Genomic DNA, 25,434 nt, shown 5'->3' on the forward strand with positions numbered 1-25,434 from the left:
CATTTGACACAATTTTGAGCTCCATTCGGCAAATTGAGAATTTCCGCCCTACCAAAAATTAAGTTCAGGGTGCCCCTGCCGAAGGCAGATGTCATCTCACTGAAGCCGAGATTGCCAACAAACTGGTAGATAACGTAAATTTATCTCACCAGCGAGAGTCCACAGACATGGTGCGGTTCAACTTGTAAATTAAAGACAAATCTTGGGTATGCGTCTCCTTTTTCACAACGCGAAATTTTTCCCAACGAGAGTGCCTTAGGAGCTCATCCCTCACGTAAGTCAAGAACCCACTATCATATGAACTGCGTATTTTGTATTCAGGGGTAGAGGCATGCACGGGGGAGGGGGGGGGGGGGCTCTTGACCCAAGTCCGAGCCTGAAGGAGGCCCAAGATAATTTAAACGAGGGGTGAAATATATGTAGAGATCTAGGGTAAACAATATGGGGGTGGGGGGGGGGGGTGCGTAAAGTCATTTGGGATGGGCCACAAAACTTCTGTGCACACCCCTGTTTGCATAGCTATTACAGATTCATTACTTTACTTTGACTGTTTTCTTCTTTTCTAGATCTCAAGTATTGATAGCACATTTTCAAAGATCAAAGGACAATGAGGACGGCAAAGATTGTAACCATTAAGCAAATCAGATATTCCACAGCGGAGAATACTTAATGAAAAGCAAGAAATCCGGAATAGGCTGCTATTATTTCGTCATTAAACGCAGGTATTGCAATTTCTATCACCGCAAAAATGAGTCTATATTTCATTGCTTTGCTTGTACAAATAATGCTGTGTGCAAATTACACTTTCAGTTTGGTGAGGGGTTGCACGTGAGATAATTATAGGTACATAATTGGCGGAAAATTGCTCAACTACAGCTTATCAAGTCCACATGGCGGTTTTTGTTTTTTGTCTCACTGACATTGAAAATGATGAGTGATCTTATAGTCTTGTGGATCTATCTTGAATGATTTTTTCTACTTCATATATATATTGAAAATAATCAGAAAAAACAATACTAAAAAAAAAAAGTGTTTTTTTCAAGTTCTCTCAAATGGAAGCGAGCTTAACTTTCGAATAGCCTTTTACTGTCTAGCTACATTTATTGTGGAAAGTTGGCAACAGGAAAGTTACGATGGTTCTATCTGAATGAGTCCTGAAAAGAAATTGAATAATAGCGAGATGGTTTTGACACGCGTTTTTCGTTCATTTCGATGTGTCTCTGCTTCCAGTTAGGCAAACTGGCATCGCTGCAAACTGCCGTTTGCCGCGACTCCAGTGCAGGACAGATGCGTCCAGGACGGACAGCTGCGTCCGTTTCTGTTTAGGAATCGGATATTTGCCTTTCCATCTTATCAGTGGTCAGATAGTACTTATTTTGGTGTCTGTCGCTAGTATATTGTTTTAATTGTTGTTATTTCTGTAATACTGTTTTTGAGTTTATTTTCAAAATTGGAAAAGCGTTTGATAATCTATTGTTGTACTGAGAAGAAACAACGCTATAACGCTCAGTTATGCAATTTAGTTTGTATGTCGTACACCGATTTGACGTAGTTCATCGATTGTTTTTCAAATAAAAACATATGTTTTAGAAAATTATCGCACAACATGAAATTAATAATATTATTATTTTTTTGTCTCTTTCATAAAATTTAAAAAGTGGATTAAGTTGGTTTTGATCAGCAAATTTTAGGAGGGATAACATACTAAACAAAACATGATAGAGGTTCTGAATATGATCTTTGGTTTAAAAAGGTTGTTGATAAAAATCGAATAGCAATTTCTTGCAGACATTGCATTAGCGAAAATCACTGATTAGTTGATTTATTGAACTAAAGTAAAAGAAAACAATTACAATTTTCCCATCTAATGGTTGTTGATGAGTAAAATCTTTTTCAAATAAAGCTTTAAAAGCTTTTCTTTTTTTTAAAAATAAGTTTTAATATTGTTTCTTCTTTTTTTTTTTGATTTTGGTCAAGGTTAAAAAACAAAATTAACGAAATCTTCAGAAAATGAGACTAAAAAATTACATACATTATCTGATTAAAATTTGTTCATTATTAATATTTTTAAAAAAATATTCTGCAGATATTATTTTTACGAATCGGACTATTCACTCAAAAGTTATTAGAGGGGGATAGACAGGTCAACAGGCCGACAGTCACACATTTTCCCAATATCAAAACGTTACTTTCCAATTTTTAATTTTTCCATATTTATTTTATTTTCCTTTTTGACCTTTTTTTTGTCTTTAGCGATATTTTTAAGATACATTGAGTCTTCTTTCATACTTTTTTCATCTTTCCTCTACTTATACGGGAAAGTAGGCAAAAAATAACTTTAAATGTGGAGAAAAGATAGAGCAGTGATTACAAACACACACACACACACACACACACAGGTGAGTGTGTGCGGCACTTCAGTAATTTTAAGGCTTAATATTTAACGCAAATAATCATTAAAACATTTAGAAATTAATTTTAACAAAACTGTTTTGAGAATTTTCCACATAATTTAGGTATAATTTGTTCATTTTTTTTTTAAAACCTCAATTTGATATCAAGTATTATTCGGTTGTACTCGATACTTTATTCTATTCTAATTTTTTAATTTAGCTGCTTAATGATTTGTTGCACAGTTCGTAGCTTGTATGAACATTACGTATGAAAACTGCCCAGCAATTCAATGCACTACATCATTGATCACAATTCATAGTATCTCTGCAATAACTTCAATTTCATGGTATCTCCAATAAACGGAAAATTATTTAATTATTATCGAAATGAAGATGAAAATTACTACATTTATTATTTTTTTTATCTTTCAGACTAAGGGTCCAGAATGCTGCGATCACCTTCTTGTCGAAGGAGGTAAGTCCCTAATTCATTCTCATTCATTGTAAACACAATGGTTTATTTCTTATAAATTATGAAGTTACAAAATGTGTACCATTTTAATAAAAAAATTTCTCCAATAAATGCACTTCTTTCTACAGCAGTGTCATTTTTTAACCCTTCGACTCTGTTGTTGCAGCAAATTAGAAATTCATCTGAAATCTGACCAAGACGCTTAAAGAAGGCGAACTCATGATAATCATCCAGACAATTACTTTTTCTGTTATTTAAATGGAGGTGTTCCATAGTATTATGTATTATATGCTGACTGTATAAAATTTTGTGTTTCAATTTCTTTTCTTTTTCTTTTAGTTTTTTCGATAGAATAAAGAAGTATTTTTTTTCTCTTTTGGTAGCAGCCATAACTTGAAATTTCCCTCGAAAAAGTATCAGTTATGCTTCTTTCTGTTTCATATTACTATGGCAACAATTTGAATAACTTTCTGCTGCACATAACTTGTTCAGGCTAAGAAAAGAAAAATTCTTAAATTGGCACAACGCCTCTGTATACCCAGATATGGTGTTGTTAAACACAATGAACCAACTTATTCAACTGGATCAAAACTAATTGTGACAGTATTTAAATTTTGTAACACTTATAGTTCATTGACATTGCAATTTTAAAATCTTTTTTCAACCCCCGACACACAAAGGAAGGGGTTATAAGTTTCACGTGTCTGTGAATCTGTTTGTGGCACTCTAGCGCCTAAACCGATGAACCGATTTTGAAGAAAAAAAATATTTTTTTTCGAAAGGAGAGTTGATTGAGAGGGTTCTTAGCTAGGTTGCATCTTTGGATGACATTAATTAACGAAGATATTAATTAAAAACCCCTAAAAGGTTTTTCGCGATTTTTGCAGTGAAAACATAGTTAAAAGTTTTAAATTTTAGTACCAAAATAAAGATCATTTTTCCTGCGTCCGACAGAAAGTGTTTGGAACTTCTATGTTTCATAGAATTCGAATTATAACGTTTTTAAAGCAGATTTTAATAACGCCTAAGTCTTCATACACGGATTGATAACCGAGTTCATTGTTAGCCATAGAGTAAAGAAATGTACATAGAGAGAACCTGTCTATAGTAAAAAGGAGATGAAATTGAAGCCGGAATTACGGGATACAGCGGTGCAATCATGAGCGGGGTTATGATAACATGATAGCTTCGAGAGAATAGTTTTCATCAATCTCGTAAAGACACCGAATAAAGTAGCTGGCGGGTTGGTTTGCATTTTAACTCATGTTTTAATGCAATTTCAAAACGTGCTTCATAAACTTGCAACAGTATCTACATTTAAATTAACAACCAATTGAGATTCAGTAATGGAATGTTTTGAATCAAAATGTATTGCTTAAGATATTTAGCAAGAAGCTAAGGATCTTGGAATACAGTGGTGAAACTTCCGGTTTCAATTAGTATATGTAATTTCATTACTTTGTGTTGCTGGCCGACAAGGAAATAAAACGCAATGATTTAAACTTATCTGTTGCCAGTTTCTATTTAATAGCAAATAAAATACCTGACATTGATTTTTAATAATATAAGGCTTTTAAAAGGATTTTCATTTTTCCGTCTTTATTCTACAGTTGCGACTCAGTCAGGGTTTTTAAAATTTTTTAATTTTATCGTTGCTTGTATACTATTAAACATTGTGCACGTTTGTCTATGTCTACTCCTCGAGAACCACTGTAAGATAATACCAACAAGATACTAAAAATTTGAAATTTTACGAGGAATCCATTTCGCTTGGTTTCATCGTTGTGCGACTTTAATTAGTAGATACCTTAATTAAAGTGTCAATTAACATTATTTTGCGCTTGACATTCTTTCAGTCAATTCGATCCCCAAATTGTGTGAGAAATTGCCAGTTTTATCTCCAAGCGTGTCGCCACAGCAGGCGGCGAATGGGGGTTGGTGAACGAAGTACCCTTGTTTATGTACGCCAGGGGATGTATAGGTGCGTTTTTGGAACTTCAGTATGATGTTCAAAAAATATATTAAATATTTTTAAGATTGTTCAATATATTATTTCGAGGTTGCAATATTTTATCGCCTTATCTTATACTTTATTGCCTTTATCGGTGTAAAAAATGATATACAGGGATATATAATATTCATAAACAGTGACTTATAGCCTACGTTTTAAAAAAATTCTCATATTTTTGAATTTAGAAACGAATAACATGGTGGAAAATATTTCTAGTTGAGTTAGTGCTTAATTTCTAGTTAAGGAAACGCAGCGCAGGAACCCTATATTCTTCTGAAATTATTTTAATGCTTAAATAATCTGAATTCCGCCTAATATGCAAGAAATCACATTAAATTCAGCTGAAGTAGAGGAGTTGAACTCCTATAAGCTCCCATGCAAATTAAGTCCTCAATTGAGTTGGTAATATAAAAAGCAAAGCATAATTTGCAGAATAAATATTTTGAACCATGCACGCTTTATTTTATTATTATTTATTTATTTTTTAGCTTGCGTTCGAGCAGTCCACGCTTTCTACAACCTTTGACTATTCGCGAAGAAGACGGATGCCAGATCTTAGAATGTCGGGTAGACGGATATCCGAAGCCGGACATTCGCTGGGAGAAATCCGGCAAGCCGGTAGCCAAGTCGCGAAGGATTCACATGATACGTTCTGGCGACACGTGAGTTGAAATTCAGATATTTTGGATGATCTAAAACGAAACAGGAATGTGTCTGTCTTTCACGGCATCGAATATTTTACTAATTTTAACCTATTCATTCTAATTTTATGAGTTCTTTATTTCCTGAAAAAATCACTTGGTTAACCGATTCAAATCTCTTAATGCAGATAAACAAATTCTGTGCGAAGGAGGTAGGGGGGGGGGGGGGTTCTTGATTTTCTTCTCCTGTGGTGGAAGAAGAAAAGTTATATTCCGTAGTTTTGGCTATTTGGGTTCGAAGTCGTCTCTCTACTCTGCATCGAATACTAAGTCGCCTATTGTAACAATTTCTGTTTTAGGGGTCATTCATTAATTACGTAAGGAGCACGAAGGGGGGAGGGGTGTCAAAACCCATTCTTACGTAATATTTTGCAAGTCGATATTTTATATTAGAAATCGCCCGGTCAAGTGGTTAGGCAAGGATCATATTTCATTTGCGTCTGGAAAGAAAAGAAAAACGTATTAGGAGGAGCTGTTTTTTACTTGTTTTATAAAGAACGAATAGTGTAAAATGTAGTAAAAGAATCGCAGTATGTATATGGCATGATTTATTTTTAATTAGTATCGCATTATACAGTATATTTCAAAAATAAAAATCTTTGATTTACGTCAAACTGGGAGTTTTTGTGTTACTGATACTTTTCTAACAACATTTTATTATTTTGAAAAACGAAATGGAATTTTACGTAAGAAATACGTAATTTGAAAAATCTTACGTAGCCTTATATGGAGTTGGGGGGAGGGGGTCAAAAATTGCCAAAATCGTCCTTGCGTAATTAATGAATGACCCCTTAAGAGCAAGAATAACTACAGTACAACCTCGTTTATCCGGACTAACTGGGCAATCCGGATGATCGAAAATCTGGATATCCGGGTAATATGGGTAAAAAGCAAAGCAAATCCTGAAAAAGCAGACTTCTACAAAAGAAAAAAAAATGATGCAAAATTACATAGATCTGCTTAAAGGGCGTTTTTAAAATTCAAAATAATTTTTGCATAATTTGTAACAAAGAATTGGTCTACTGCCTTCTGATTCAAACACGTGTGCCGTGAATAAAGCATTATCAATCTAAAGCTTTATCATTATAGTTCAGCTGCAGTAAAATTTGTTAGATTACCATAACTCATTGTAGAAACTATGCAGCAGCTGAACATTTAACTAAAATAAAAACCGAATGTTCGGCGTACTTATAGTTACGTTCTTAGCTGTCATAATTTAAATTTTCTGTAAAAATATTTTTTTTTAAAAATCTAAACTTAATCCGGATAAACGAGATTGTACTGCACTGTCAAAAACATCAGTTTTGAGAAAAGTGGTCTTAAAGCATCTACTTAGTTCTTGACATGTGCAGGGGCAGATACAGAAAACCATTTTCGACGGGGGGGGGGGGATTTGAGGAATGACCCCACCTCCCCCATGAACGAACCTACGGTTTTGGGTACGAAAAGTTTCTGAAACAGCTTGTGAGTCAATAAAAAGAACCATATCGGCCAGGAATAAGGCAACTAATTGGGGATAAACGTTGCAAATTCATTTCATAAGCAATGAAACGAAGTAGTAGTTCAAATATTTTCTTTCAAAAATAATTAATGAATTAAAAATGTTCTGTAATCGTTTATATTTTATGCATAAAGTGTTTGAACACAATGAGGATGGATAATCTTGTCGACGGTTGAGGGGGGGGGGGTATGACCCCCATGACCCTCTCCTTGTGTCCCCCACTGGTCATGTTGTTTTCACACCCGGGCCCACTGACATTTTGAACATTTCAAGAGATTGTAGCCTGCTGCATTAGTAATATAATTATAAATTTTTATATTTTTGATGAATTACAAGTTGAACTTGTTGTTTTAGTCTTAAATAAGAAACACTGATTGTATTGATAAACGAAGATATAGGATTGAGGTAAATGTGCTTACTATGACTCAGTACTAGGACGATGCATCACATTGGTTATAGTTGCCCTCAAAAGTATATTGCTTGGTGGGTCGATTAAAACCATAAACTGAATTGAGCCAAAATCCGACAGTAATTGCTTTCGCGCCAAGGATACAAATTTCATCATAGTGATGGTAGTGGTGGGTGCTGGGTGAAGATCTTGTAGTTGCTAATGATGTTCTGAAATGAGAAGTTTTGATTTCGATGTTAAAAGCATCACTAAAATTTATCACCTTTCGTGTTTCTTAGTGAATATTCTTCGCTAGCGATATTTTTTATTCGTATAGCTGTAGTGTGGAATTTACCATGTCACAAATGCAGGGGGGCCCACCCCCTAAGAGCAAGGGCGCACCCTCCAAATGTCGCAAAGACCCCCAGAAGCAAGACCCCCCCCCCCCAAAAAAATGAAAAATACCCCTTAAGAGGGTCTGGGACACAAAAATCGTCAAATTTCGCAATTTTTTTTTTGTTATGTGAAAAATTACTATTTTTTCTGCTTAAAAGGACGCTTGAATCTTGTTTCTATCTTAAATGGAACGAAAGATATAATTATTTTTGTTGCATGCACCTAACTAATGTGTACTTAACTTTAAATGCGTTTTTCTCCATGATGCAATTTTTCCCGATTTCTTGCATTCAAACTCTTATAAGTCAGGAACCGATAAAGTAATGAAACTTGGAGCATATCTTTTTCAAACAGTTTACTTTAATTTTTATTCGGCGAATTTGAAAAAAAAAAAAAAAAAACGTTTACTGCAAAAATTATGATTAAAAATAAAGTATCTTCGAATTTTTCGAAATTTTTATTCAAATATTTTTTATTTTTTATTAAATCAATATTTTTAAAATCGCCGAATAAAAATTAAAGCTTAGATATTTGTGCGTAATTTATTTAAAAAAAATTGAAAATTGATCAAGAATATTTTGAGTTATAGCAATTTAAAGCAACCCAATTTTTTAAACTAATTAAATTTAAATAGAATTTTTTTTTTCATATTTATGTTATGATTTTGTTTATTAAATAAATGGTGAATCAGCGCAAAAAATTTCAAAACTCTAAAGTATATAATAAAAAAATTTTTCAAAGTGTGTCCCGGACCCCCTTAAAACACCCCCTAAAAATTTCAATGGCACAGTCTGCGCCATACCCCCTTCCCCGTTGAGCACCCCTGGCAAATGTTGCAATTGCGAGGGGCCCCATGACATAAAGGCCCCGAAAGGGTTTCAAAACTGTACATGAAAGATGTTAACTTCAAACAAAGGAGCTCCGCATTTCAACGATCTCTCAAATGCGTGGATCCGTCATCGAAAAAGTGTCTGAAGAGCTGAAAATTGATTTATGTTTACCAGATTTCATCGAGATTCAGAATATACTGAAAAGTTTAAGTAACATCAAAAAAGTAAACTTGGGGAAAATTTTCCAAAACATTGAAGAAACTGGAATTGAAATTGGAAATCAATTTCCAGATATTATGTAAAATACATTATTAGTTCTGAAATAAACGACGTAGGCTTCAAAGTGCCGAATCTGCGGAACATTATCACATTCAAATGAAACCGATTTTCGTACTTTTTTTTGAGAAAATAGATTGAGGTGAACAAAATCTGAACTTATAAATAAAAATACTCTTTCGAAAGTAAGTCAATGAGCAATTCGGTTTGAATGAATTACAGATAAAAAGTTTCAACTACAGAAATTCATATTTTGCATCTATATATCGTCGCCTCAGAGCAACAGTAAGATATCAAAGTCTAATCCCAGAAATAACACTAAGATGTCTTAAAGTTGCTCTGAGGCGACGATATATTCATAGCTCTCTTTTTTGAAATGCAAATATTTGTGTAAAACGTTCATCTTTTCAGTCGTATTGTGTGCAGTATTTTCTGTAGCTCAAAATCCTACAGAAAACTGACTATTTTCTCAGAAAGTTTTTAGAGTAATTGTAATTTTTTTTTTAAAGTAATATTTCATTTCAGTCATCGATAAGTACAGAAAAAAAAGGCTTTAGAAAGAGCAAAAGATTTGTTCCTAAATTTTTAATTCTTTTACTACATCCACTTCAAGTCTAGTTTTTGTATTCAATTTGTTTTGTTTTTAGAGAAATTACATTTCATTAGATGTTTTAAATTCGCGTTTACTGTCGCGGGTTAAGGCCTAATGTTCAGTACAGTAAAAAATCTTCACTTCTTGTTCTGTAAGTTATCTTTTTTAATGAAAGTATGTAGAGAGTTTTCTGAAAAGGGTGGATCTCTTATTGTGCAGCAGATATTCTTTAGGTGGCTGCTCAAATAGAGCGACATGTGTGCTAGTTTAATCGACATTGTATTCTGATTAGATGGTTTTAATCTTGCACAATGCGCAGTTTAGTAAGAGTACACCCCATCGTTTTTGTCAAATCTCTCCAATTGGAATCTAAAGCTCGCCTCATATGAAAAATATTTATTCTCAAATCAAAGTTTTTTTCCCCAAATTAACTTGAAAAATGCTAAGAGAATCATTTACCATTAAAAAGTAAGATACTTTCATTATTATATTCTACTTCTGACTGAATCTTGTTTCTTAGTATTTCGCTGAAAATGCGTACATGAAAATTTTCTCGCTTTCCTGCCAGTATCTGAACCTGGAAAACTAGGACATTCATAGTTTTTAAACTGGGAAATAAAGAATTTTTACATTTTTCAACGGTTGAAACATGAATAAAACACTTAGTTATTGCGTAATTTTGTCTAATTTTTAACCGTTTCCTTCTCTTAAACTCATTATTCAACTTTTAAGCCATTCCAAATTTCATCGAATCATGAGCAAGTTAGTAATTACATCATTATGGGTATGTGGAAGGGATGCAACGATAAGCAAATTAACCGATTAATTAGAATGATAATGATTTTCAATGCTACAATTTCTTCATTACCGTCTTTTTAAAAATTGTTTATTTATACTTTTGACCTCTCAGATCAAATTAATAGCTTTTTTTTATTTCTGTGACTGATTTATTTTTCTCTACTTTCATACTTTTTAAAAAATGTAATATTTAAAAATTTTATTCAAATTCTGTAAGATAATTTTCTTATCGTTGTTCATAAAATTCTATTCGGTTAACTATACTAGACACGAAAATTGAAATATTGAGTTAGTTTCCCTTGCTCAGTATACAATTTTAAGTTAGTAGCTACTCTTATAATTATTATGTACATAATTCACCTAAGTCATGACGTTTACTTTTAATGAAAATTCTAAGGCAATTTGAAAGCTCTATGATAAAGGTAGAGGAAAGAGTATTGACTTATGACACGAGCTGGAACATTGTGTATAGGTGATATAAAGTAGTAAAATTTAAAGAAAAACTAACATTGCTTCAATTATCAATTTTTGTTTTTTAAAAAAAGAGAAAAATCATAGTATGTTTTTACAGTCATTTTTGTTCAAATAGGAGCATTCCCTTAAAAGTTTGCGGGGGGTAGCGAGGAGAAGAGAGGCAGACATGCATATACCCATCTCACAACCACCATTCTTTTTAACAATAAAAAATTACTTTGACTGATTGTTTATAGTACATTAATTGAGTAAAATTTCTTGTGTTTTGGACATACTTAAAGTAATTTTAATGAAAAAATTATTTTCCCACCGATTTATCGACAACAATTGGCCGATTGTAAACAATCAGTAATCGGAAGATTACTTCCGATTAATCAGTGCATCCCTAGCATGTTGTATTGATGATTGGGTGAATATTCGGAATGCATTTTGGTTATTTCAACACTTCTAGTTTAGGTGGCAAAGATGATCATAGTAAAGTCTATCATACAGAATATGCAGATGAAATACTTCGACGTATCTACTCTCAAACAGCAAAAAAGAACGGGCAGACAAAAAACATTTTTCAGGCATTGGTAAGCAGTGCTGTAGCTGAAAGAAAAAAAAAGTGAAGGTAACTCCCCTTGGAGTGAGGGGGGTGGGGTAGTAAAAGAAAAGGTAGTATGAAACTAATTTCCATGACGTTTGCATTATTTTTACAGAAAAAAGACCAAATATTTAGGGGGACGGCGCGGCATCTCCCTCCCCGCCTCCCCCCTACCTCTCACTGCTAGTAATCTGCAGAGCTTTTTACTTTTCGGGAGTTTTTACATTTTAAGCAGCGGATTTTAAGGGGGGACTAGGGAACCCTAGCCCCTCTCAGAAGATAAAAATTAGTTTAACTATTTCATTGATTATTTTTAAGTGACTTCTCTACAACATAAAGACATTTTTTTTACAGTTATTTAAAATGAGTACAAAACACGCGAAGAATGCTTGAATAAAAGCATTTTTGACTGCTAAAGAAGTAATTTAAAACTGTTCATTTTGTAGCATTTCGGTGAAATTATATCGAGTTTAGTATTTAATTGGTTTTAAATGTTAAAGATATTTTGCGTCCACATTCAAAATAGACGAGTATTACTGCATAATTTTCATGTACTTAAAAGTCGATTAATTGGCCCTATGGGATCCTAAAAAAGATTTAAAAATAAAGTAATGAAAACTTTGTAGTGAAACATTGATTGGGGGGTGGAGTTTTCAATTTCTGGGGCCCCCTCCAAAAATTATTTCTGTATCTTCCCCTGAGCATTTTCCCACCATGAGCAACGTAGACATAAGTGAAATATTAAAAGTAATTTGTGGCCAAAAAATTTGTACTGTGCTCAGGATTTAAGATGATATTTACGTATCATTTTGTCGCCATTTCCCAATATTAAGTTAAAAGTTATTAATTTCAGAACATTCGCAATTTCAAAGTTTTATAAATAGCTTACAAGAGATGGCAGCACTAGATTTTCGATTCCGCTCATAAACTTCGAGACAACTAATCATCTGGGCTTGATTGATATTTTAAAAAAAAAGTGCAGTAGCCCTGAGAAAGACTTCGGTTCTCAGCGAGCGCCCCAGGGGTCTCCACATAGGGGGGTCACCATGACAACCCCTATGACCCGGGCGCCATTAAAATTTTTTTGTGGTGTGTGTGTTTTGAGGGGCATTTTTCTCATGGGGGGGGGGCTCTTCGCGATAGCCAGGGGGTAAGCCCTTGCTCTTAGAGGGGGTAGGCACCCCAGGAGTGCCCGAATATTTAAAAGGTTTAAGAAACTCAAACTTCCCCTTAGAATGTTCAGGAGGTCCAAAAATGACTAAAAGGTTGATTACAAAATACAGAAACTGCCTTTAAATGCTTTTTTGCAGCCAGCAATATAAATGGTTGAAAAGGTTAGGAAGAATTTTACGAAGTGAGTAGAACTACAGGGACTTAGGGACTTAAAACCAGTATTTGGAACAACTTTGTAAAATATACTTAATTCTTAATTAAATCAGCGAAGCTATTATTTTGATGAAATAGACTAAATACATGATGATATATGAACTACATATGATGAAATAGTTTCAGTACATCAGTGGGAAGGTGGGATGGGGGGGGGGGCTTTTAATCTGAATTTTTCTGGTCCACATTTGAAAATAATATTTGTAGCGTTTGTTACTTTTCTAATAACACATGCATATTTTAGCACAATTAACCCCAAGCAAAAAAGTAGGTGGCCTAAACTTTAGAGGTTAATCAAGCTCTGTCGGTACTCATTTTCACACTTAAATACCCTAAATTATGTCTTATATGTTGTAATTAAGATAAAAATGCCAAGAAGTATCGGAGCTCAGTTTCTGTGAGCTTCCATGCAAATTATAAGTCTTGGTCATGATTGATAGAGTCACACAAATTATTTTGCCATCAATTAAATAACTGTTAAAAGTATACTGTTAAAATACCTGTAAAATTTTTCCTGTGCAAGAGAAAAGTTAAGCTCTAATGGATGAAAGTTCATATTGCCTGTAAAAGTGTATACGATCTTTGTATCTTCTCCGTCTTTAATTACTTGTATATTTAAGCAAGTGCTCTGAACAAATAAAAAATGTTGTTAAAAGCCACAATGAAAATAAATAAAATTAGCTGAGCTTGCGGTAACGACAGTTACACCTTGGCGTAAGATTTACGGAATAAATCCCATATTTACTCAACTTTTTCACGATTTTTCTTTCATTTCAGTGTTGCCTTCTGAAAATTTCCTCATGTCGTAGGGCGTTTTGATTCATCTTTGAATGTAACAGCGCATCTTGCTCAATTTAATGTCTTGTTTCGGTCAGGGCTGTGGAATTCGAGTCGGAGTGCGACTGATTTTCTGGTTAAGGAGTTGGAGAGTGCAGCTGTCGGAATGGGTCATTTTCCAAACGAGTCCGCAGCTCTTGCCGTGTTACGAAGTCGGAATCGGACTAATTTCCGTGTAAAGGAGTGGGAGTTGGAGGCCTTAATATTGTCGGAGTCGAAGTCGGTCATTTTCTTTACGTGTCCCCAGTTCTTCATTGGATAGATCATACTTCATAGGATCATTTCTATAGTATGATTAGCGAGTTCACCTCACCGAACTTCGCAGTTCTTCATTGGATACGAAGTCGGAGTAATTTTCCCTTTAAGGAGTCGGATTTGGAGACTTTTAATGTTGTCGGAGTCGAAGACGGCCTTTTGGAGTCTGCAGCTCTACCACGACTACGAAGTCAAAGTCTGTCATTTTTCCTCCGACTCCGCAGCCCTGGGTTTTAACATGGACTTAAATTGGTAAAAAAGGTTTATATAAATAAATAAATAAAAAAGGAAGCGAGAAGAGACGTAAATAGCACCTCCGCAGAAATGAGTTTTCGAGATATTTGAAGAAATGTGTATTGGATTCAATACTCAACAATACTCAATAGGGAAATGTTAAAATTATACGTTTTTTTTTTGCGCCTTTTTTTTTCAGCGGAGACAAATTAAAACAAGCTTTATACGATAAAGCCAATGTACAGTAGATGACAAAAATGCAAAAAAAAAAAAAAAAAAAAAAAAAAAAAGCAGTTATTTGACTTCTCTACAACATAAAGACATTTTTTTTACAGTTATTTAAAATGAGCACAAAACACGCAAAGAATGCTTGAATAAAAGCATTTTTGACTGTTAAAGAAGTAATTTAAAACTGCCCGTGACCTGCCCACGGCAGAATACCCCTTTGAAGTTTTTCAACTCGTGATCCAAAATTTACTCAAGCCTGTTTTTTTAACGGAACTCCATACTTGTTGCCCTTGTCCCTTAGAATAACATGGGATGTTTATACTGCATTGATGCGGACTTCAATTAGGCACTCTGTGAAGCAGATTTCACTTCTAAATACTCTTTCAATCAACTAAAAAACCATACAAATGCTCCATTTTCCAAAAATCTTTTTAAATCATACCTGGCTCAAAATTTTATTTTTAGTTGAGAGACATAAAAATACCATTGGCTCTTTATCTGTTAAGAGTTATACTTTATATACTGTTTCCTGCATCTTTCTGCTACACTTCCACACATTGGAAAAAATTAAAATTTTATGTTTTTAGAAAATCATACAAAAATATATTAGTCCACACTTTCGACTCTTTTTACGGATTCAAAAATATTGTGCATTTTAGCAGATGCTGATGTAAATAGAATTGAGAGAAGAATAGCCGAAAGAGAGACAAATTAAAAAATAGATATTAATATAGATAAACATAGGAAATGGACAAACGCGATCAATTTTAAGCCCATAATGTATTTTAGACTTATATTTTTTGACTTATATGGCCTAAAATAAAAGGCCATATAATATGTCTTTTCCTGTGATTTCTATCTCAAATTTACTTGTTGAAAATCCTTTTCCAACTCCTGCCTAGCTTATGCAACAAAATTAGCAAATTAATACACACTATCAAAAAAGAAAAAGAAAAAAAAAACAAGAAAGAAATAAGCAACAATCAAGTTAAAAAGTGAAAAGGACAATAAAAAAAGAAAATAGCGGAACCGCGAAGGAATCTCAAGTTTGCTTTCATAAATTCCGCTTTTTCATGGAAATTACGATATTCGTTATCTTAAAATTAAATATTATAAGAACACAAAAACTGCAATTTTAAAAAAGCAATACTCAAAACTGAGAAAAAAAAAAGGACAGGATAATTTTTCACATCCGCGTGATATCACGTAACTTTCTTGGGAGGTCTTGTTAAAGAACGCGCAATAATGAATGGGATCTTCATTTTTGATGAAGCTTTCATGAGGAAAGTCGGCAACAGACACTTCAACGACGCGAGAGATCTCAATTCATCAGTTTTGATGAGAATTTATTTTGAAAGGTCCTGTGATATGTAGAAACTGGAAAATCAAATGATACTTTTAAACGTGGCCTCTACAGAAAACATTTCAGCATTTTATGTAAAGAAAATTCACTCGAAATTTAGCAAAAGTAGCATCAAATTAAAGTTCAATGTCGACGAATTACGAATACCGTCAGAGTTATGGAATAACGCAGAAATATAGAATTTACATGCCTTAGAAAGTGCCATGGCTCATTCATCATTAGTTAATTTTTAAATTTCATAAGCTTTTAATGCTTTATAATTTTTCTATTCGAATAATATTGCCTTATTATTCTTCTAACAAACAGAACAACCATCCAGTTGAGAAGACAATGCTCAGGGACAATTCCATTGTAACAGACTAACAGTCACATAAGGGAAAATGACTTTGATGCGGTAAAAAGCATTCAATATTCATTCAAATTGTGGTTATATATTGCATATAGTGGTAGGAATGAGGTACAAATAGGTATTTTCTGCAAAATATTAAATATCATTATTCATGAACAACAAAAGGTCACGAAACAGACCAACACAAAAATCCCATGTACATACCCCCACTCACCCCTATGGGTATACACACCCCTTCTTACATTTATACGTCACTACTGTTTCGATATCTTTATATTTATGCCTATTACGTACAAAATTGCTTACAATGCTAAAGGAAAACACTATATTCCATGCAAAAAGGGGTGCAGAAGTAATTCTCTCACAAAGTTTATTTAGCGGCATTTAGTAAATCTAACATAAGAAGAAATCCGCATGTGTAACAAAGAAACATTTCATACACAATACTTTAATTGTTTCCATTAATTTTTAATTAATATTGTGTCTGAGCGTGCTTATTAGTGATACGCCGTAACAGGATATGTATAGGGTGTATCAGTACAGCCTTTACAGATTTTCGGGGTAGAAAGAGTACACCTTGACGATGGGAAACCACATAGCAATGCATGGTCGGAAACGCTTTCCCGGGGCGGTAGTGACGACACATATCACCAAAGACATGTTTATTATCTTTAGTAGAGCAAAATACTAAAAAAAAAAAAAAAGAGAGAACACGTAGGAGCCAGTGATCGTCAGCAAAGTAGGTGTTCGAAATTACGACCCCGAGGCCATGCTGCATGCCTCACATCCCCGGCGCATTGAAAATCGAACGTCGAAGCGAGCACCCAACAAAAACCGCGTGTGCGCGTGCACCGTCATCTGATGCTTCGGTTTACGTAACGACATCTATCGTGTACACCAGACAAAAACTTACCAACATTTTTACTGTATTAGAAATAACAAACAAGTCTTTTCCTCTTATTCGTGTCTTGTCTTTCTTGTGCTTTGTGTCGTCACTATCGCGTCAGGAAAGCATTTCCGACCGTGGATTGCTATATGATTTCCCATCGTCTAGGTGTACTCTATCTGCCCTGAAAGTCTGTAAACGCTGTACTGATACACCTTGTATAATGGCAATACATTTCATTGTCTCAATTGCACCATGTCATAGGGACTCCGAAAGGAAATCAAAACTTCACATGGAAAGAAAATGTTGACTCTGAACAAAGGGGCCCTCAAATGCAGGGTTGCTGTGTTGGAAAAAAAAAAAAAAAAAAAGATCGACTCCGACTCGTGGAATTTTAGGGCCTTTGACTGCGACTAGTTTATTAAGAGGGCTCATTATCAGTTTAGTTCCCAGACCCCTCTCCCCTCACAAAACTTATAAAATGTATGCAACTCAGATTCCATGCCGGACCTTCCCAAGGGCCGGGCCCCTAGTTTCTTTACTAGGTTGAAATTGCCTCTCGTCGGCCCTGACTCATACTACACTGTCCTATTCCACGACTCTGATCCACAGCCCTGGCAGGGTTGCGGACGCGGTGCAACTCTCACTCCTTTACCCTAAAACAGTCTTTTTGTGGCTCCACGACTCCGACTCCGCAGTCTTGGCAGAGTTGCAGGCGTGGGGGGGGGGGGGGGGGGAACTAGACTGCAGCTCTCATTCCTTTATTCCAAAATCAGTCCTACTGTGACTCTCCGACTCCGCAGCCCTGTTCAAATGTGAGAATCCGCCACTGTCAGTTGCAAAGTATGAATTTTAACTAACAATTTAATGAGAATAATATCCGAGGCAGACGAGCACCAAGGTGTCAAATTACGACATAACTCGACGCAGTAAAGGAATAAGATATGCGCGTGTTTTGTTTCGAGTGATTTTATAACTATGTTTGCGTGCGCAGGTGCCTCCTTCAAATCAAGATGCCACAAATCGAAGACTCCGGATTATACAGCTGCACTGCCACCAACATCATGGGGACGACCATAACGCAGACCAAGTTCTCTATCAAACGTGAGGCACCATTTTTTTTTCTTCAAAACTCACTTAACTACGTTGGATTATTTAGAATTAATGGAAATGGTTGTTTGATGAGTAAATTAGCACTTTAACAATTAAATTGCACTTCATAGGGTAAGTTTTTATTTCTGCTATCCAAAATGTGTCTACTTGTTAGTACGGAATGCAAAGCGGTTTTTCAATAATTTAAGAAAGCTTAATTTTTTAAATTTAAATGATGAAACATTTATTATTATGTTTATTGTGCAATCTCTCCCTTTCCCCAAGTCACATGAAACTGTTTCACGAAACCGTCATTCAATTATATTAAATGATCTCATGAGACAATTTTAATTTTGTATCATTAGCATTTATTGGCTTTGAAATGAAGATCAAAAAATTATTGTGTTAAATTGATATTTTAATAATATTTTGTTCTTAAATTGTATATTTTTTAAGTCAATAGAAAAAAGAACCAGGTTACCAAGAAAAGCTAAACAATTTAGAATTTTTTAGATAAAACACGTGTCCAAAATGAATAATTTTGTAAGAAATGCAAGTCAACACTTTCAAAAATTGCCACTTTTGAGGCACTAAAATTTTTTGATATTCTTTCGCTTTGTTTAAAATCCACTCGTTTGAAATATGTACTCTTAATGCACTTTCTATAAAACAAATGCATTCGGCTTTTTTTTTTTTAAAGTGCCGTTTTATTGTTTTGTTTAAGAAATATTGTTCAATGCTTTCCATCTGGGGAAGGAAACTTGATTTTTAAAAATAAGAAATTCAACTTTTTTTCGCACAGAGTTTCAATAAATTTTGTATTCCAGTGTCTTGGAGTTTTACGAAATCCTTTCTTCAATGTGAGGAAATAAGGCAAGCTTTCAAAAATTTGTAAAGACAATAGAAAAAGCTTATGGGCGGATTTATGGGGGGGGGGGGCAGAGGGGGCAATGCCCCTCCAGTTTTGGGAGGACTTTATGTAGTAACAACACACCTTCCAAAAATTAAAAAAAAAAGAAAAATATTATTACTTTTTCTTTTTTGAATAGTTCAGAAGGGCATGGGTGGATTTATAGGGGAGAGGCATCGGGGGCAATGCACCCCAATTTTGGGAGGACTTTATATAGTAACAACACATCTTCCAAAATCTTAAAACAAAAAAATCATGACTTTTTCGTTTATGAATAGTTTAATGAAAATGAAGAGAAAAGCGAATGTCCTTTTCTGATGGGAGAAAAGAAAAGGATGAAAAAAAAAAAAAAAAAAAAAAAAAAAAAAAAAAAAAACCGAACATTAAATACAAATAGTACAGCTCTCACTGGGGTGCTGAAAATGTGTCTAAATTCATTATTTTGGACTGAAAACCATTTGGGCAAGTATATGAATGAAAATATAGGCTTAACAAGCTATACATTAAGCCGCAACACTTTATAATAATTGACGATTATTTTAACAAATTAGAATCCAAAGCAAAAGGGAAAAAACTCCCCCCCTCCCATTTGCGCTAACAGAACGATCTACTCGTTATGATTTTTGTCCACATTTAAAGTATATTTGTGCATAATATTTGTTCTTAGTAGATTAATTAGCCCTTGAGAAATTCTAAAAAACAGTTTTTTTCCCCTTCTCTCTCTCTTTTTTAAGAGAGAGAGAGAAAATAAATACTATCATAAACTGAATAAATTTCAGTTATCTGAGTGTTCTGATTAAATAAATCTTTTTACTTAGAGGGAGAGTACAATTTTACTTACTTTATAAATACTGTTTAAAAAGTAAGGTAAGTCATAATCATCTAAGTCTAAGCGAGACAGTCCTTGTCATTATTGAAATCTAAATAATTGAGTCATCAACAGTTTTGGAAAAATTTACTGAAATTTTATAAAAGTCTATAAAAACCTAACAAAGATTGGTAAAGTCGAAAAAACCTTTAACCGTAAAAACTGACGAATTTTCATAAAAGTTACAAAAAATCGAGCAAAAATCTGCAGGTAAGAGTGAATTACAAACAGGGCTGAATTTGCCTATAAGATAAACAAGCTATTGCTTAGGGCCCCTGCTTTGAAGTGGATTCCTAACTCTCCCCCCCCCCCCAAAAAAAAAGAAAATTCATGATTTGTTCCTTAAAAAATGGAAATTGCTTGAAAAAACTAATTTCATTTTTAAGTGCTTGAAAACCTTGAACATTTGGAAACGTGTGGCTACAAACCTTCAATTTTAAAATTTCTAACAAATGGTAGAGGGGGAGGAATGCCGAAATATGTCAAATTCAGCTCCTTGCCACCTCCTGTATTAAAAATGTAAAAATCATGGTTCTAACTTTTGTAACATATTGTTTGAAATACATTTTTGTAACTCACATGTTTCATATCTTGCTCTTGTTTCATATCTATTTATTCAATCCCGAATGCAGTATTTTGGCAATTCTTTTGTATTGATTGCTTTTATCTTACTTTTTCTGCATATTGTCTGTCTGTTTAGCACGGGGAAAAATACACACTACTTCTATTTCTTTTCGTTTTCTGCCCCACTTGCAACTGAAGAAAAGTTATCATGAGAAATCTATGGTTTCTTTTTTCTTTTAAATTTAAAATAAATATTTCTAACAAATTTAGAACAGGACTGTAAAAATTTACATTCAAGTACTAAAATATCAGAGACTGGAAGGTACAAATGAAGTGCATTAAATAATTTTATTTATTCTAGAGTCCTTGAAAATAATTAGATAAGTCTTTGAAAATCCTAAGCAAAGTGGGCTCCAATTACTTCTACACCATATTGTTAATCTGATTAGCCAGGGGAAAAAATGATACACTACCTCTATTCCTTTTGGTTTTCTGCACTACTTATAATACAAGTACAAATGAGACAACCAGCAACAGGCTCCGGGCCCAGCTAGACTGGTCAGAGTCAATTAATTATTCCTCAATGAAGATCAATGTCCCTCTTAAAGCTATCCATCCCCTTGCTCATAACCGCCTCTTTCGGCAAGCTGTTCCAAGTACCCACGACCCTACTAAAGTAGAAGTTTTTCCTAATTTCCAAGTTAGCCTGAGATTTAAATAGCTTAAAAAAATTAACCCTCGTCCTGCTTTCCCCGCAAAAATTTAATCCATTTACATCTTTCATTTTGATACATTTAAATAACTGAATCATGTCCCCTGACTCTCTTTTGCTCCAGGCTATACATGTTAAAAAAAGGTTGTTGTAATGATAATGTTGTAAATGATAAGGTTGTTGTAATGATAATAAAGGTTGTTGTAATCTATAGTTTATTTTTTCTTTCAAACTTAAAATGACTGTTTCTTAAAGTTTGAACAATACTGTATAACTGTATAGTCCAGTTATCAATTTCTATGTCTGTCCAATTAACCTTTATAATAAGGCTTCAATATGCAGAATTTTATATCCATTTTACAAAATTTCCTCCGGGGAAGAAACCCCCGGACCCCTAAAATTGGAGATATTCTATTTCCCACTTAAAAGGGCGCCCTGAGTCACTCTCTTGTTTCTTGATACCAGCTCCATCTCTTAAGGTCAATTCGAAAAGGACAGCATGAAAACACACATTAATGAAAACGACACACAAAAAAGTAAAGCATGGACTTATGCATCATAGGAAACAGACAAAAGCATGGGAGTGGGGGGCAATAAAAATGTTGCTCAGAAAAAAAAAAAAAAAAAAAAAAATTCCTGCCCCCCCCAGGAACTCAGTCCTAAATCCGCCTATGAAAAAGCTAGCAGATAAAACTTAGAGAAACAGCTCAGAAAATGGCACTGTAATCCTAAGAAACTGTATAGACTGCGCAAGTAAACTAGTATGTTTTGTCCTCTTATAAAGTATTGGATATAACGCATAATCGCTCACGTAATGGCCACTACAAAATTCTGCTATTAGCATCAAAAGCAGAATAAAAGAACAAAAATTGAAAATCATCCCAAACTTTTCCTCTCTGGTTGGTTACTTAATTTGAATTGATTGCACTAAAATTAATGAATCTTCTGCCACGGTTTGACAAAGTATCTATAAGTGTTAAGTGAATTTTGTAAATGATGCATTTTGGATGCGTAGTTATTTTTATGCTATGTGTATTCCGTTGTTTTTATAAACAAACTACAAAAAAAAAAAGAAAAAAAAAAGACTTAATTATCGTTTTTTCATTAATCTACTACCTCGCGATTTCATAAAAAGTAATTTTCTTTTTAACTTGAACGTGTTACTTTTTATGTGCACATTTCTGAAAAAACCCCCATCTTTTTACATTTTCTTAAAACTATAATGATTTAATAGCAGCTCTGTTTTGTCACAAATATTGTCACAAAAAATCTTCAGTTAGAAGAAATAAAATAAAAAAAGCTTAATACTGTGGACAGTATTTTTTATTATAAAAATATTTTCAATAAAGGAAATACAGTAAAACCTGTTAAGTTGACCACCCTTGTAAGTTTACCGCTATTTTCAGGCACAGAATTAGATCTTATCATATAATTCAGCCTCTATAAGTTGACCACCTGTTTAAGTTGACCACTAAAGTAGTGCACCGCAAGTGGTCAACTTACACAGGTTTCACTGTATATAATTAAAAAAATTCTGTTTTTTTCTTCCATATCTATGCTGAAATTTTTTTAAAAGAATTTAAAAACATGGGATATTGAAAGTGGTATTATATCACTTTTAACCACTCATTTACGGCATTACTTTTAACAGTTCTATTTCAGTCTCAATATGATGTAATCAGAACTGTTTGGTAATGCTTTCAATTCTACCTCAGCTCCGGCTATTGGGCTGTAACTCGTGTACACCGTAGCTTCATCCTCACGTTTTTCGGATAGAGCCTAACCAAGTTTTCGGACCTCTCTGGTTCACTACTATATTTTTAGCTGCCAGTGTAAACATACTTTCAGCGCTTATCTGAGGCTTCACCCCTCATCTCAGTTATGGCTATTCTATACTGAGAAGCTCAAAATTAGGACAAAATTAATGTCACTGAATGTTGTTACTGAGCTGTTCGGTACTGCTTTCAATTCTGCGTCAGCTGCGGTAATTTGTAGCTTTTACGGGTAGCTAGTTCTGAAAGTGATTTATTATTAAAATTGATAGAGACTGATTACAACCGTCTCCTTCACATGAAGCTTTTCTACCTCGAAAAAAACCTGCTTTAAACCATGTTCCGGTTATTTCCCGGGTAATTGTGGATATTTCGTCTATCTGCTTTCTACTGGAGTAAATGCCGGATTTTTAATCAGAATACACTACACGAAACAAGTTTGCTTAGTTACTGGGTATAGTCGCTAAGAATGTTGGGTAAAACCTCGTTCTCTGGTGAAACTTCTTTTCACATATGAACGGTGAATTTTCTTACTGTTTTTTTCGAATCTGGAGAAGAGAATTCCGAGATACAAACGTCTCATGTGAACACGGCTAAAGCGTAAAATTGTTTATAGTACCAGCTGTATCATCACGACGATTTTAGCCATTATGGATAACTCAATAAATTTCAGCATTGAATGGTGAAGAACCAATACGCAACACTATTCCAAACAAACTTATTACAGCATACTTTATTCATTTTTTTTTAAATTTTTTAATATTGTCATTTATTTATTTATTTATTTTTCAGATCTGAAGGAGGAAAAAATGAACGGGTCTTCGAAAGAAAAATTAGGTCCTGTCAAAAGCAAAGAGCTGAGGTCAAGATCGTCGGAAAGACGGAACGTCAGTTTGAGTGTGGACAGCACTCTGTCAAATGCTCAATCTCGTACACGTTCACGAAGTGCCTCTCGTGATTCACGACAGAACTCTCAGAACGCGACACCAAAATCAAAGTTCTCCCACTTCAGTCAAATATGGAAGAAAAACGAAGATAAGACTACTGATCGATCCGTCCGAGAACAAGCTGTCGTTCACCCGAGTAAAAAGCAGCTTTCGAAATCCATGGAAGACTGTCGGAAGAACCGGAAGAGCTTCCTCAGAGTTAAAATACCTGACATATTCGTTGGGGAAATGCCGGAAGTCACTAAAGACAACCAGAGACTATCGGATGCCAATAAGAGGAATGGTGAACTGAAAACCAATGGTATCATTCGCCACAATCAAGTTCCATATAGGACATTAAGCACAGCTGAGGACAATATAGAATTGGTGGATTATAGTGAAAAAGGCTCTCAACTAAAGCAAAAGAAGCCAGGACGTATATCGTCCTACTTGAAACGTTTTGAAAACGCGACAGCTGTTTCGAAATCGAAAGATTCATCAAAGGCTTCGGGAGGCTCCTTGAAGCAAAGTGGTGTTGATGTGAAAAACGCAGTTTCGGCAGCTGAACGGCGGCATTCTGGTAATGAAGAATCTGAAGGAGGTTTCTTTAAATTTGGTAGATTCATGAGGAGGAAAAGTAGCAGTAGTAACAGCAGAAAAAGTTCAGTTGATGTAAACGAAAATGACGAAAACGACTCTGCACTTATCGTCAATGGTGGGGAGAAATTCGAAATCATAAATATTGACTGTGAAGAAAATGATTCAAAACTTGTATTTGATGGCAATGACAAGAAAAACTATAGTTCTTCTTCCACTAACGATGAGTATCACTGCGATCAAGTGAAAGATCAGACTCTTGACAGCCAATTTAGTCACGAGAATTTCCAACAAAATAACGTGCTAAATTCTTCGATCATAGATGTAGTTTGTTCAGAGTTAAAAGAAAGTGACTGTACTCTAGTTCCCGAAATTATTTCACATGCAATTAAAGAAGAACCAACAAATAGCCAATCAACGCAATCGGATAGACTGAGTGATGTTCATACAAGTGCTGAACCTTTAATATCTGATGTCGATCTAAGTAAGTACAATTTATGTAATGTTTAGTTTTTTTTACTTCCTCCTAGAAGTGAAATGACATCGTATTTCTCATTCGCTAACTTCATAATATATAAATGACAAAAAATTGTCATTTATTGATTTAGTAATACACGAAATTGAGGTTTTAAAATTTCAATTAATTTATAATTAATTTTATGTTTTTAAGATTTTTCCTTTTTATTTCGATGAAACTAATGATTCACTAAGGATTACTTACTTTAAAGTGCTAACATTTTTAAACAAATGTTTTGTAATTTATGGAATTCGTTTCTTCAAGTTTTTTTTTTAATTTGGAAGCAAAAAGAAGCTTAAACAAATAAAGAAAACTTGAAATAAATTAATAATTGTGGACATACAAGAAGAAAAAACTCCAATATTTTATTAACTCTTGACTCAAAATTATACTGATTTTATAGCTTATTTTTATGTGTTAGATTAAGATTGATTTGTTAATCAATTGTAAAAAACCTGCTTTACTTATTGTCATACACAAAACTTTTTAAAACGTATTTTTTTTTAAATAAATAAAAATA

At 34.0% G+C, this 25,434-nt stretch overlaps 1 protein-coding gene and 1 pseudogene across 3 annotated transcripts in view; both read left to right on the forward strand.

Moving 5' to 3' along the window:
- The first annotated feature begins 641 nt into the window (after positions 1-641).
- The window catches only part of LOC129216161 (myosin light chain kinase, smooth muscle-like), a 97,638-nt gene continuing 72,845 nt past the window's right edge, over positions 642-25,434 (forward strand). Inside the window, exons 1-5 of one of the 3 annotated variants that reach the window (XM_054850329.1) lie at positions 642-722; positions 2,826-2,868; positions 5,365-5,538; positions 17,951-18,060; positions 23,667-24,881. In XM_054850329.1, the coding sequence (XP_054706304.1) occupies positions 2,840-2,868; positions 5,365-5,538; positions 17,951-18,060; positions 23,667-24,881 (1,528 nt within the window). In that variant the 5' untranslated portion in view covers positions 642-722; positions 2,826-2,839. Of the gene's footprint in view, positions 723-2,825; positions 2,869-5,364; positions 5,539-17,950; positions 18,061-18,080; positions 18,181-23,666; positions 24,882-25,434 lie in introns of those variants that run through there. The other 2 variants (XM_054850328.1, XM_054850330.1) reach the window with 2 other exon arrangements.
- On the forward strand, positions 13,901-13,986 carry LOC129217845 (small nucleolar RNA U3; annotated as a pseudogene).

The sequence above is a fragment of the Uloborus diversus genome, chromosome 2 (assembly GCF_026930045.1).
Source record: "Uloborus diversus isolate 005 chromosome 2, Udiv.v.3.1, whole genome shotgun sequence".
NCBI classification, from domain to species: Eukaryota; Metazoa; Arthropoda; class Arachnida; order Araneae; family Uloboridae; genus Uloborus; species Uloborus diversus.